The sequence below is a fragment of the Eleutherodactylus coqui genome, chromosome 9, assembly GCF_035609145.1.
Source record: "Eleutherodactylus coqui strain aEleCoq1 chromosome 9, aEleCoq1.hap1, whole genome shotgun sequence".
Classification (NCBI taxonomy): domain Eukaryota; kingdom Metazoa; phylum Chordata; class Amphibia; order Anura; family Eleutherodactylidae; genus Eleutherodactylus; species Eleutherodactylus coqui.
In genome coordinates, this window is record NC_089845.1 from 34,408,227 (window position 1) to 34,422,212 (window position 13,986).

Consider the following 13,986-nt stretch of genomic DNA (forward strand, 5'->3'; position numbering starts at 1 on the left):
TCGTGAACATGAGCGTGTAGACCTTGCATGCTGATGCACTTGAGAACTAGATCGCAGCCTGCTCTATTGCTCGGCGCACCTCGCGGTGTGAGCCCTACACTTTTTGTATAGGGCTTGATCTCAGTGTCCCACTGCGCCTGCATGCCCAGTAATCGCCTCTAAATGGTCCATACAAAAACAAGATTAGCAGCAACTCCAGAGTGAAATCAATGTATGTCGGTGCATGCTACTATGGCTGCAATGCAGAATGCACCCAGGGTGTAACCGCACGCTACAAGAGCACAGAACTATAGGCCAGCACTGAATATAGGAATTGTTGATTGCATTACTGCTATGTGTAATATGTATATATTTTTGAGGTTATTGGTAAACATTTTGATCAAACTGTGAGGGCCCATCTGCCAGCTACAAGGGCGTCTCTTTAGATGGGGCCATATGTAATGATGGCTTATTCCTAGGCACTGGTAGCATGCTCTTACACCCTGTTTGCAATCTGTTGGCAAGTCTGGCAGAAAGGTACGTGTAGATGTCTCAATCTGAGACGCATGATGAGCACTGCTCAACAGGATTGGTGCTGGTATAAGTGGCCTTCACATGGGCCGATTCAGACTTCACGGGAAGCAAGCAGTCGTTGATACAATCACCTGTCCCCCATACATATTCATCACTGTCTGAAGCAAATTCCCAGTCTACAAGGGGAGCTCCTGACTGATGAATTTGGTGGCCGCAGAGAGGATTCGATCAGCCAACAAATGAGATCACTGCCCTGCTCATACGGGAAAATGATCTGATCAACGAATGTAGAATCGGTTGAGCAGTCCAGAAGGGCCTTAAAGGAGCTGTACTAGAATTGCACGTTATCTCTGCTGAGACCCTCGCTGATCTTAAGCACAGGGGACCCTTGGCGCCCTTTAGCCTATCACTGTGGGGTCGCTTCTCTGCCTCCAGTGACATTCGAATGACTAGAGCGCTGGCAGAGCGTGCGCGGTTGGGGCTCCCTGCATTTTAACAGGGCTGATAGAAATGCCTGAGCGCTTGCTACTTTTTGGCGGCAGTCACATTGAAAGTGCGCCACCAGTGCTCTATTCAGTCTCCCGAACTCCCGTTGTCTCCAGGCTGGGGTCTCAGTGATGATCCCCCCCCCCCCCCACCACCACCCCATTGATCAGTAATTTATCCCCTATCCTGCGGATATGGGATAACTTGTGATTCTGGTACAATCCCTTTAAGTGTTCTATCTCCTTGCATTGAGACCTCAGGGGAAGTGAAGCAATACACAATGGCCATTGCGGGACAAGGATGGGTCCTCCAGCGTTAGAGACCCCGTTTGTAACTACTCTCCACTGGAGGATCCTGGCTACGGCACAAGTTCTAGTATGATGAAGGGTTGGGGTTTACACCAGGATGGCCCTGGCCGGCTCCGTTATGTAACCACCAGCTCATGCCAAATATTTAAAGGATTTTGGGTTTTGTTTTCTGTTGCAAGAAAATACCGAGGCGTCTAATTTAAATGAATCTCCATGGCCGCCGGCACAATGACTTCACATGAAGTATCGGGACTCGCGGATTATTCTTCACATAGAATTATGTTCTCTTACTTGACTGCAATTATTTTGGAGAGACTAAATTATTCCATTTTCACATCTCGTTGCGAAGAGAAACTGAGCGCAAAATATAAATTAAGACCGCGAGTACATTTATCCGAAGCCAGCAGCCGAGTGCTGAACGATGATGCCTCCGCCGCTCTCAGGGGGGCGCAACACCTGATATAGAACAGCCAGAAGGGAGGCCGAGTATTCCACAATGCCTTGTCGGAAAGTACTGGTTTTATATAATGGCCCTACTTATATTACGTTACCGGTATCTAGAGATGAGCGAGCGTACTCGCTAAGGCTAACTACTCGAGCGAGTATTGCCTTTTGCGAGTACCTGCTCGCTCGTCTCAAAAGATTCGGGTGCCAGCAGGGGGGGGGGGGGCGGTGAGTTGCAGGAGTAAGCGGAGGGGGGGGTTTCTCGGCACCCGAATCTTTAGAGACTTGCAGGTACTCGCAAAAGGCAATACTCGCTCGAGTAATTTGCCTTAGTGAGTACGTTCGCTCATCTCTACCGGTATCACTTATAATACTTCTGCCTATTTGTGTTTGTGTGTTTTAGGGAAAAGTATTTCCAGACGGATTTCTTACTGCTTAAAACAAGATATTAATACTTACTAAGTAATACTAAACAACACAAAATTAAGTTAGCATTTTGTGCACATTAACCCTTTCCAATCCACTGCCTGACGTCTAAAGACATTCCGATTGAAGGCTACACAGCTTCCAATGTCGGAAGACGTCTGACAGGGTATTCTTACTGTAGATTACTGGCCGCTCTGTTGTCGGGGGCCTCTCTGGCACGTCACATACCGCAGTACTGTCTCTAGCCAGTAGATGGCGCCATTGTATAATGGCTGAAAGAGAAAGCCCCCTAGGAAACCCTGAATCCAAAATTGGATTGCAAAGGGTTAACGCTTCTATATTGAGATGTTAAACCTCCCATATGTTCTGTGTGTGCAGATCTGGAACAGCTATGCTAGGAAATAGTGGGTTGCTCATTTGTCAGTTAATTTTCGGACCTAAACCAACTTCCATCATCATCAGAATAGAAGTTTACGTCCTGCAGAGGTCGTCAGTTGTCGCATGTCTACAGTCTGCAAACCTATCATTTTGCAACAGTGCACACCCTCGCTTGCCTATATGGGTGCAGGTCTGCAGGAACTAATTCTGCCAGTTGGCGAAGCATATGCAACCTATATAAAGTTAGCACGCTCGTTCATGCGAATATTCTTGTGTACACCAGCAGCAATCTAGGCAATGTTTTGGGCTACTATTAAGGCCATCCAGCAAACCCATAGGAAGCCCTTGGGAATATGTGCCAGATATTACCGCTTTAGTGCAGCATTGGCCTCAACAGAATTTCACTTCTAGCTCACTAGGACTGAATGACAGACGGCCCGAGGGTGTAGGGTTGCACGTTGCACACGTTGGGGCACATTTACTGATAATGTCTAGAAGTTAGTGCGAACTAAGGCGGCCGGTCTTACAATCTGCCAGATTCATCACAGTTGGTGGTAAATCTATGGAATGTAAATGCTGTCTAGTCTCCGTGTATAGCACCTATACGTTGGCTTAGTTTATGCTAAAAATTGCTGCAAACTTCTTTGGCAACATTTACAGCAATTTGGCACAATGTTGCACCTTGCTCCCTCATTGGATGAGTTGGAAAGAGAGTCTTAAAACCTAGTAAGTGCGGCGCAGAGCACAATGTGCGTCAAACTGCTGTATTTTGAATAGTACATCTGTAATGTCTTGACTAGTTAGAATGCGGTTAGGTTTTTAAATAGGCGTACCTGCAGCATCAGGGGACCAGCCGGAGTAACAGTCATGTGTCTTTCTATTTTGGCAGGTGACAAGCGTGCTTACCTTTCTCTACCGAGGCCGGGGGTAAGTGGATTCAATGCGTTTTGCCTTCATGCTAAATGTTTTATTGGTGTCTCCAGCTGGTTCTACAATAAGTTCTGTAACTTGTTAATACATTTGTCATACACTTATAGCGCACATACAGGTATGGCCTCTGTAAGGTATGGATCGGTAACGGCAGTTCTCGTAGGACGGACTGTGCACCCTGCGCATATTCCAGTTATACCATTAGCTATAATGGTTTGTTGAAATGTTCAAAAAGATATCAAGACTGTGTAGAGTAATCTCATGTTGTTCCATCTTATGTGTGTTATTTTCCACCCAGTTGTGCTCATTCATTACTGACTCATTTTGTAATATAGTCAGGGGTCAAGGCTTTGTTATCTGGCTCTATTTCCTAGCATAGACCTTTTTTGGCTATGTGCTGCCACCACTAGGGGGAGCTTACTGAAAGTGAATGTATACAGCTCCAATTAAATGCAATAATTTAGAATTCTAGTATTACACAGTTAAACAAATCTGTTGTCCGTGTAATGCATGGGTGCCTAGGCTTCTAGAGAGAGTGGGATGAGGCTTCTGCTTCGGCTAGTAGATGACTGTGAACATCCCCCCCCCCCCCTGACCCACACGCAACCACTTTATTAAGCCAGACTTCTGTAATAGGTTATTTGCGAACACATTTTAACCCCTTAATGACATGAATGTACCATACAGAGGTGAGCCCACTCTATACACACCAGATGCCGACTAAGTTACACAACTGATGCCTGCCTCCACCAACAGGGATCGGAGAGATTGCAATTATGGCCGTTTAACCTCAGAGTGGTTAGACAGGGAGGAGGGGCTATGTAATAAGCTATCCTTGCCGGGTTTAATCACCATTACAGTCTTTCTTTCTGGGATTTGTTTACATAAGTGTAGTAATAAGAAGCCCATATACTGGACTGCTGTAGACAATCACTGGTCTGGTCCGTGTATAGTAATAGACTAATACACGCTGGAGTAGCTGAGGACGAAAGCGGTTGAATTCGCCGCCTTTTATGGCTTTACAACATTTTCTCAGATGCAACATTTTTTCAGTATCTCAGAATTATCCCAGGGCCAGATCTAAGGATATAAAGGATAGCGAACACTTAATTTATTGGGGCCCCCAATTATCTTGGGTCCCTCCACCAACACCAGGCAAAGATCAAGACGTCTCTTACACATTTTAAGCAGTATGATTAACAATATACTGTGTAGCCTGAAATGCATAAGAGGCTCACAATTACATTGTAAACCACAGCGATCTCTTGTAAATTCACGACAAGCGTGCGAAATAATACTGATCCTGCACATGTCCGTGACGCAAGATTCCCGGGCGTGCTCAGTGAATGCTCCGCCTATATAAGTCTCTGCCAGCAGAGTGTATGGGCTGTGTATGTGTAAAACGCCGCAGGAGACCCATGGTGTGTTACGCATACGCCCGTGGACATTGGGCCCACCTGACCCTCCCGTAGCAGAAAAATCCGCAGCACCCCTGCAAAGAAAACACGGCCCAAACCCATCCCACCAGCACAGACTACCATCTGAAACCAGCTACGCACCCGCAACCGACCCTGGCAGATAGTGTTGGCTTCTTCACCACCAAACAACTGCGCAGCACCCACCCACCACAGGACCCTGCCACCTTCCCGCCAGGCAAAGAGAAAGTGGCATCACCTGACCAGCGGTGCCGAGCATCACGAGAGAGAAGCTTATCCTAAAATGTGTCTGTGTTATCGCCCATTAGCTTCTGGTCACAACTTGTTTTTAGACACGTCGTAGGCATTTGGGAGTAAGCATGATCTCTGACGTGTCCTTGGGCTCCCGTGCACTCAGCATATTACCCTATGGGCATACACTAGGCCATGACGGGCAAACTGTAAAGGAAAGCCTAGCCTACTGCGCTTACTTGTGTAGAGCGACACGGAGAAGAAGCAAAAAGGCGTCAAGTATTTGAGTCTTCTCATTGTTTTCCCTTTCACAATGGAAGCATGTAGGCCAAGCATCCAACCGCATCCGAAACAGTAAAACTGCAACACCAAGAAGAACAAACCATTATGTAAATCAAGGAAGCTGAAGTGTCCACTAAGATATGCAAATGAGCAAGTTTTCAAACACCTAGCTCCAATCTGTGGCATGTGGGAGGGGCTTCAACGGTATCGAAAGTTTTTTTTTTTCAGTCACATGAAACCTCCAAAATGAGGTAGTCTTGTGGTGCGATTGTGCGATGCCTCCTGTTCGTCAACGTGCCACTTATCACCAGTTGTTGCAAACAGGGACAGAAGCCTTGAGCGGAGAGCTTGGTTTATCCCTCCGGCAGGTCATTGTACATGTAGGCTGAGACGTCCGCACGGGTCCCAGTGGTTGGGAGAACGACGAACTGGAAGGGCAGCAAGAGGTGCGCAGAGGCAAATCTCTGCACGGAGGGATCATCCGATTAGAAGAATGTTGTGTAGTGATCCGTTCTGTACTGTGAGTGAACTTGGACATCACATTGAACGGTGTCCACACAAACCATCAGAAGTTCTTGCATGGCATCGGGCTATCAACAAGATGTCCAGCGACCAGTGTGCCATTGACCTCACTTCTCCTCTCTCATAGGCGAGCATGGTGCAGAGCAAGATGGCAGTGGAGGTCTAGCCTCTTCAGCGATGAGTCCTGCTTTTGTCTCAGACACAGTGATAGCCGGAGGCCCCGTGGGCAACACCATGAAGAGGCTTTCTTGGGGGAATGTCACACTGGTCCTACTTCTGGGATTAGGGTATGGGGGGCATAATGTATGGTAGTAGGACCCCTCTAGTCTTCATCTCAGGTAAACTAACAGCTCAGCGTTATGTTGCTTCGCTCATGTAACCATTGGTACAGCCAGTTCTCCAAAGTGTCCCAGGAGCCATTTTTTTCAACACAGCAACCCAAGGCTGCATGTTGCTGGTGTAACTATAAGCCGCCTGTGTGGCCCGAAGGTTCTACCATGGCTGCAGCATCTCCGCACTTGTCTGCCATCCAGCACACGTGGAATGTCATTGGTTGGTTGCAAAGGGGAGCAGCCAGCATCCTGATGATTTGTGTGCCCAAGTGCATTCAGCATGCAGAACCTTCCTCAGACAACTATTCACCTCGTTGATATCAGGTGGGACGTGCTAGTGTGTGTTTGTGTGCGTGGCGCTCATAGTCGATACTGAATAAACGTTGAGGAAATTTAATTTTTTCATGATTGGCCTATCATTAACATTTCCAGCGATTTTTGCCGTTTCCATAATTCTACGTCTTTTCTTTAGGAGTGTACATGCCTAGACGGCGGCACACCTCGCAGACTCATTCCACCCCCTCAGCTTCATCCCATCTTGTCCCTACAGACCCCACTCTCACATCAAAGCCTACCACAGACCCTTTTCTGTCACACACAGCCTCTTAGGGACTCTTCTCTCTCTCTTGACACTGCCCCCCCCCCCCCCCCCCCCACAGATTCCTCTTTTTCACATACAGCCCCCTCTCTCTTAAATACTGATCCCTGTCTTCTCAGCCCCCTCATTACCTTCAAGTTGGCAGCAGCACAGGGATGCAATGCTCTTCTAATCCTCCTGTGTGCTAGAAGTACTTTATGCCACCAATGCTCCTATATCACCCACCTATAGATGCAGCAAAGTTTAACATGATGTTTAATGTGTTCGGATAACTCACTGTGCCCCAGTTTATTTACCATTTTCAGTTACTTCCGAAAGGCTTCTGTAACATTAAGATAGAAGAACAAATAAGGGAGATGAAATAATACCTCCACAGCGCCACCTATTGGAAGGCAGCATACCTTCAAGCCAAAGTTAGACTCTTTATACAAGCCTGGTAACAATGACCGGGAATTGAAAGCAAAGCTAGACTCCATGCACAGACAGCTGTTTCAGGGTATTTACCCTTCATCAGTTGACCAACCAGGCTTGTGTAAAGAGTCTGACTTTGGCTTGAAGGAATTCTGCCTTCCAATAGGTGGCACTGTGGAGGATTTATTCCATCTTTCTTATTTGCATAATACCCAGAGGAGCGTGCATGGCCTTTTGAGTCTCCTCACTCCCCGTCTAGGTGCTCTCCCTAAGGAGAAAAGAGAGCGTTTCTGATAGAAGAACAATAACTTTGTAACGGTTTAAGATAACTTTCTGCAACACGTTATCACAGACAAGCTCACCTCTGCTACATCTGTGGGTATGGTTCTGCCATGATTAGTACAACATCGTAGCATAAGCACTGCCGTTTTCATGCAGATTATTTTAATTCAGCCAAGAGCTGCTAAATACATAATTGCAGTGATTTTGCACAAAATCACAGCAAAAATGCAAAGTGTCAATAACTATGTGGGGCTCCTGGAGTCCGAACAAGTAATCCAATGATGATCCGTCCCGCAGCACGGATACACTATATCAGCAGATATGACATATAGTAACCGTACACCCCCATAGGAATCCCCTGGCATGGGTACAACGTGTCCCTTTCAGATGCCCTGAGTAATGCCATCTATAATGGCCCCGCTACGTCCTTCATATGGGTTTCAGGAAGCGTTTAATCACTTGAATGCGGGAAGGACACGCAGATGAATATTCCTGGTTTTGCTTCTTTAAGCAGATTTGCTTGTCTGACGTTAACCAATGTGCCGCCCCACAACAGGCTGTTGGTTCTTGGCGTCAGGACGCACGTGCGTTCTCAGCTCTGATTACAGCATATTAATCCTTGCCAAGAGACGTCTGATAACCAGAGGCAACGGAAATTAAATACTCCTGGCTATGAAATCCCCGGCCCATTAGTTACAAGTATCGGCACTTGGAGCGTTTAGTAATTGGGTATTCAATGAATGCTGCAAAGGCGATTTTGAATTTCCTGCACATTTCGTAGTCTGTCGTTCAGTATATGCTCCAGTCTTACAATCCTTATTTCCTCTGTAGTCCCTCAGAAGTTAGTACCGCAGTCTTCTCGTGGCATCATTCTGTATATTACGGCTGTATACTAGGAGGATAGAAGTACTTCGGAGTCTAGAAGGTGTTCTCAAAAGCCTTTTAAAAATGTATGATCCTACTTCAGTAATAGTGGTGCAGTGTATGTACAGTCACAACCCAAATTATTCAAACCCCTTTGTAAATTGGGTCTGTTTGCCAAATTTAGAAACTTTCAGCTGTTTGTTCGTATTTGTTTGCAACCCCCCCCCCCACCCCCCAAAAAAAAAACTTTAAATAACTCCACACAACTACTATAACAAGCGGTTTCTCCTAATTCAACACAAATGCCACTTTTAACGACTCCTGCAGACCTGGAATTCTCCAACCCCTTTGACAAGTGTCTTCAGTACTTAGTAGCACTTTTTGCTGTTATGACCTGATACAACTGTGATGCATAAGCAGGCAGGAGCTTCTGACCGCGTTCCTGAGGATTCGTAGCCCATTGCTCATGGGCAATGGCCTCCAGTTCAGCAATATTCTTTGATTTGCATGCTGCAACCGTCTTCAGAACCCACCAAAGACTTTCTACGGGGTCCAAGTCAGACGACTATGAAGACTGCTCTAGAATCTCCCAGGACATCCTATGATCCTTGGTGGAGTTTGAGGCATGCTTGGGATTGTCATGTTGGAAGGGGCATTGACGCCCAAGTTTCAGTTTCCTCACAAGGCATGGTGTTTTTTTTTTACTAGGATTTGCTGATACTTGCTTGAATCCATCTTGTCCTCCACATGCTGTAGATTTCCAGTGCCGGAGGAAGTAAAGCAGCCCCAGGGCATCGCTGGGCCACCATGCTTCACTGTAGACAGGGGGGTTCTTATCGGCATATGCATTATTCTTCCTCATCCAGACACACCGCTGATATGCAGGCCTGAAACGTTCTAGTCTTGTTTTACGACCCACAATACAGAATTCCCAAACAGCGGTCAATATGCGCTGTGATCTGATGCATTGGATTCCAATGCATCAGATCACATGGGCGTATTCCTGAGACGTATAAAAGCGCCCGGCCGGCTAATATAGCGCCAGGCATTGTTACGTCGGGCCCAAAAGATAGTCCTGGAACTATCTTTTGGGCCGGAATGCGACAGCCCTCCCTGTGCTTTTCTCCCCCAACCCCTGCATGCAGGCTCACCTGTCCTCTCCTCCCCGCTTGTTTTGTACAATGGAAGGAGGCGGGGCTGCGCTAAGCGGCGCCATGCCCCACCTACCATTGATGGCTGTGGACAAGGGGCAGGACGTGGGCGGAGCTAAGCTCCAGCCCCCTCCACACCCCTTGTCCATAGCCATCAATGGGGGGGGGGGCACAGCTTAGCTCCACCCCCGCCCCCTCCCATTGCAAAGAACGAGAGGTGAGCCTGCGATTGGGAGGGAGGGGACATGGGCGCGGGCATGGTGAGATTGGCACATATGCATCGGGCCCCATGCCATGTGAACGGGCGCACAAACGTTAGATTTGTTCGCCCATTTACGAGCTTCTACACCCCAGATTGAAGCGTATATTGGCCGGCAGTGAAAACGCCGGCCAATAAACGTTCGTGTGAAAGAAGCCCTCCTGTGCAAACAGAAATCTGCTGCCCACAAGTCTTGCTGCAGGTCTCTCGCATTCACTGGAGAGTTTTTGACCACTTGCCCCCTAAGGATTCGTGATGGCGTCTTCTTTTTGCCCTGTGCGGGTAATATAATCAGTGCCCCTTTAACTTTGAAATTGAAAACTTTTCTCCATGAACATTTTTGTGCCTTTGCTCTCTTTTTGTATCCTTTTCCTTGTTTCTGTAAGGCACTGCGATCCTAACATTTTGGCCTATTCTCTTGACTTAGCCATGTTTCTAACATGCAATCAAACCTCACAGCCAACCAAGCAATAGCCCAGACCAGATATTTTGTCCCTACAGACCCCACTCTCACATCAAAGCCTCTCTCGCACACTGCCCCCTATGGACTTTTAGAAGGAGTGGTGGGGCCAGTAAAAGAAGAGAAGTTGCAAATTTTTGTGCAAATACCCGTTTAGTTTCTGGCTTAAACCATTTTACTATTTTATAAATGTCCGCCATGTGTTTTGAGGCAACATGCCTCTTCATCAGATAGCTCCTGGACAATGTACAGCCTTGGCTAAATGTGAAAGCCTATCCTGGGGCCACATGGGTCGGAATCGTGTGGTGCAGAGTGTAAGCTCTCGCCTACGACCTGAAGGTTGCAAGTTCGATCCCCGCATGAATCAGGTAGCCGGCTCAAGGCCGACTCAGCCTTCCATCCTTCGGAGGTCAGTAAAATGAGCACCCAGCTTGGTGGGGGGGTAATAAGTAATAATTACCTGAAAGCACTGCGGAATAAGTTGGCGCTATACAAATACCAAGATTTGATTTTGATTTGATTTGATCTCGCTGGAAATCTCACGGTTTTGCCGCAGCGAAAAAAACGCAAGATTTCCGCCAAGAAAGCGCAGCTTCAAAACCTGCGGCACTTAACTGCGGGATTTGGAACGGCTTGACCGCATGCTTTTCTGTTGCAGCCGGCTCTCCCATAGAGAGGAGTGTGGCCGCAGTGGGGAAAAAAAAATAGGCATGCTGTGGCGGGGGAATCCACACTGCAGTGCATGGCTTGGCAAATCTTGTCCACATGGCCGGCTTATCCAGGGATCAGCGGCCGCAGGTGGATTTGCTGCAGTGGAATTCCGGACAGAATTGCCGCGGCACATCCGCCCCGTGTGAACCCAGCCTAAGTTGTTCATTGACTTTGAGAGAAAATCTGTGTACAACTAAGCCTTGACTTTTAGCAAAAAGCTGAACACTGTCCAGGATTTATCGGAAGATGTATTTTACCTTGAAATGTAATATACCTGCTAGGTTTAAATGTAAGTCTGGTTCATTTCATGACTAAGTTGTGCCGGGCCCTGTAAGTTGTGCCGGGCCCTGGTGGTGGTCGCATCACTTTCTCACTTGCCACCACGCCTTCTATAGTTTGGCCTAAACCCGGGCCGGCAGCACTTCACCCACTTCAATCGGCATCACTATGTAGTAGCCTTCTTTAGTAATATTACTACTACGGTCACCATACACAAGGTTTTAGGAGTGCTTCACAGTTTTTCCTTCTTTCTCGCTTCAAAGCCAAGAATATGTCCAAAATACAGAAAACATACAAATCTTTCAAATGTACTTTTTCTCCCTTATGCAAAATCCGGCCCAGAATCCAGTATTGTGAACGTGACCGCAGGCTGGGTTTGCATAAGAAATTCTTTTGTGTTTTTTGGCTAGTCCCTGCTCTTAATGGGGCTCACAATCTAATTTCACGGGAAGCTAATTAAACTAATCAGTATATTCTTTGCACGGGAGCACCGGTTTATTCCCACATTCAGTCTTCATTTATACTGTTCTCTTCTACTATTTGGGGCTGTCAATCTCCTTTATCTTACATACAGTCATTACATATTAAATGCCAAACACTACTGGGGAATCGTATGACTCGGCTTGCGATATTACATCATTTTTAGTGATTAGTCTTCTGATATTGGAGTTATATCCAAGTGCAGACTTAGTATAGATGGGCCTCTATGCCAGGTATCTAATTACAACTGTTTCTTAATGTATCCAGGGACCTAGAGGCCCATTTACACAGCGCAATGACCGCTCAAAAATCGCAAAAAAGCGAAAGTTGAGCGTTCATCGTTGCGCCTAAACGCACGCCCGTCATGCACTTTTCGGGCACTGCTAGCTGATTGTTAAATTCAGTCCAACCTAAAAATCGTCCTTAGTCCTTATCAGTTGTTCTCCACGGGGAGTGCTGATAGCATTGTTTCCCATCGGAGAACAAAGGAGCTGAAAGCTGATAAGAGCCCTCGGGCTATTAACTGCTTTCAGCTAAGGCTTTATTTGCACACTAAATTGCTCTTGAGTAGCTTCTTAATAGTTTATGCATAATGATCACTCAAAGCTGTCACTCAAACTGTCGTTTGGGCGATCTTTGAGCGATCATCGCTCACTGTAAATGCACCTAACATGGAAGTTCACATTGGTGAAGATTTGCTGAATATAATGGGGATTTGCAATTTTCTTGTTTTTATCCATTCGAGCAATTGTCCAATCTACTAATGGGAGTGACTTGGGTAATAGAGGGAAATCACAGCCCTGTGCCTTTATTGTGCACAGTTCATACAGCATTGATGTGTTTGCCTGATGGTAATGTAACTATTCAGATCTGATCTACAGCAATGGGTTGGCATGCACAAGTCTGGATGACTATGGCAGACCGGCATCCAAGCCCAGCACTTCTCCGCCTCCTGAGCCTGTGGAGATGGGATATTGCTGCTTGACTGGATGCTTGCTGGTAAGCAGATGCTACTGTAGCTAATGAGCCTTTTGAGGGATACATATCTTATAGAGCGAGTCTGATTTGTAGTTCTTTTCCTCCCACACTTTGCAGTGTTTTGCACAGATAGCTGATTTAGTGGTCATTCACACGGACGTATTTATGCCACATGTTGTACACATAATGCACAATGAATAGAACCCTTTAAGTTCAATGGGCTCATTCACATCTGTGTATTTTTATGTGATTTTTGGTGGTGTGAAAAAATATGCAGCAGATAGAAGTGAATGGGTCAGCGCAAATACACCGTGAATACGCAGGGAACCTGTATATCTTGACTTCAGCAAAACATTTGACAAAGTATCTCATACCATCCTTTATGGAAAATGACCAAATCTGGGATTGACAAGGCAACTGTTAGGTGGATTCACAACTGGCTGAGTGATCGTACCCAAAGAGTGGTCATAAATGGCTGCACAGCCAAGTGGAAGAATGTATGAAGTGGGGACCACAAGGCTCTGTCCTGGGCCCAGTGTTGGTCAACATTTTTTAAAATGATCTGGAGGAGGGAATTGAGGGGAAACTGATCAAATTTACGGACGACACAAAGCTAGGAGGGATAGCTAATACTAGAGAAGAGAAAGAGAGTATTCAAAAAGATCTAGAAAAGCTTCAACGGTGGGCGGTGACTAACCAGAATGGTATTTAACAGCCCTACATATGGGCAGACAAAAAGCACATACAGAATGGGAGGAATTAGGCTAAGCAGCAGCGCATGTGAAAAAGACTTGGGTATACTAATAGATCATAGACTGAACATGAGTCGTCAATGTGATGCAGCAGCAAAAAGGCAAACACAATTCTAGGATGTATTAAGAGAAGCATAGAGTCTAGATCACGTGAGGTAACACTGGTCAACAAAAGTCATGTTACTGAAATAAAATTAGTAATTTCTTATCAATTTTTATGTGTTCAACACAAATAAGACAGTCAAAATGCAAAATTGGCTCTATTTTTGGGGGGGAATTTGCAATAATTGTTTACATCACAAAATCCATGCCAATAGTAAAAGGCTGATGGTTAATACCTGTAACAAATCAAGTCATAGACTACAACTTAGATTTCTTGTCCAGCTGTTCGGGAGCATCTCTGTGGAGTGTCCAGCAGTAGTCGGCCAGCATGGGAGTGTCCGGCGGTAGTCGGCCAGCATGGGAGTGTCCGG

General features: G+C 46.3%; 1 protein-coding gene across 1 annotated transcript in view; it reads left to right on the forward strand.

Moving 5' to 3' along the window:
- The window catches only part of CTNNAL1 (catenin alpha like 1), a 185,495-nt gene that overhangs the window by 151,148 nt on the left and 20,361 nt on the right, over nt 1-13,986 (forward strand). The window contains exon 12 of the mRNA XM_066579218.1: nt 3,445-3,482. Within this exon, the coding sequence (XP_066435315.1) occupies nt 3,445-3,482 (38 nt within the window). The remainder of the gene's footprint in view (nt 1-3,444; nt 3,483-13,986) is intronic.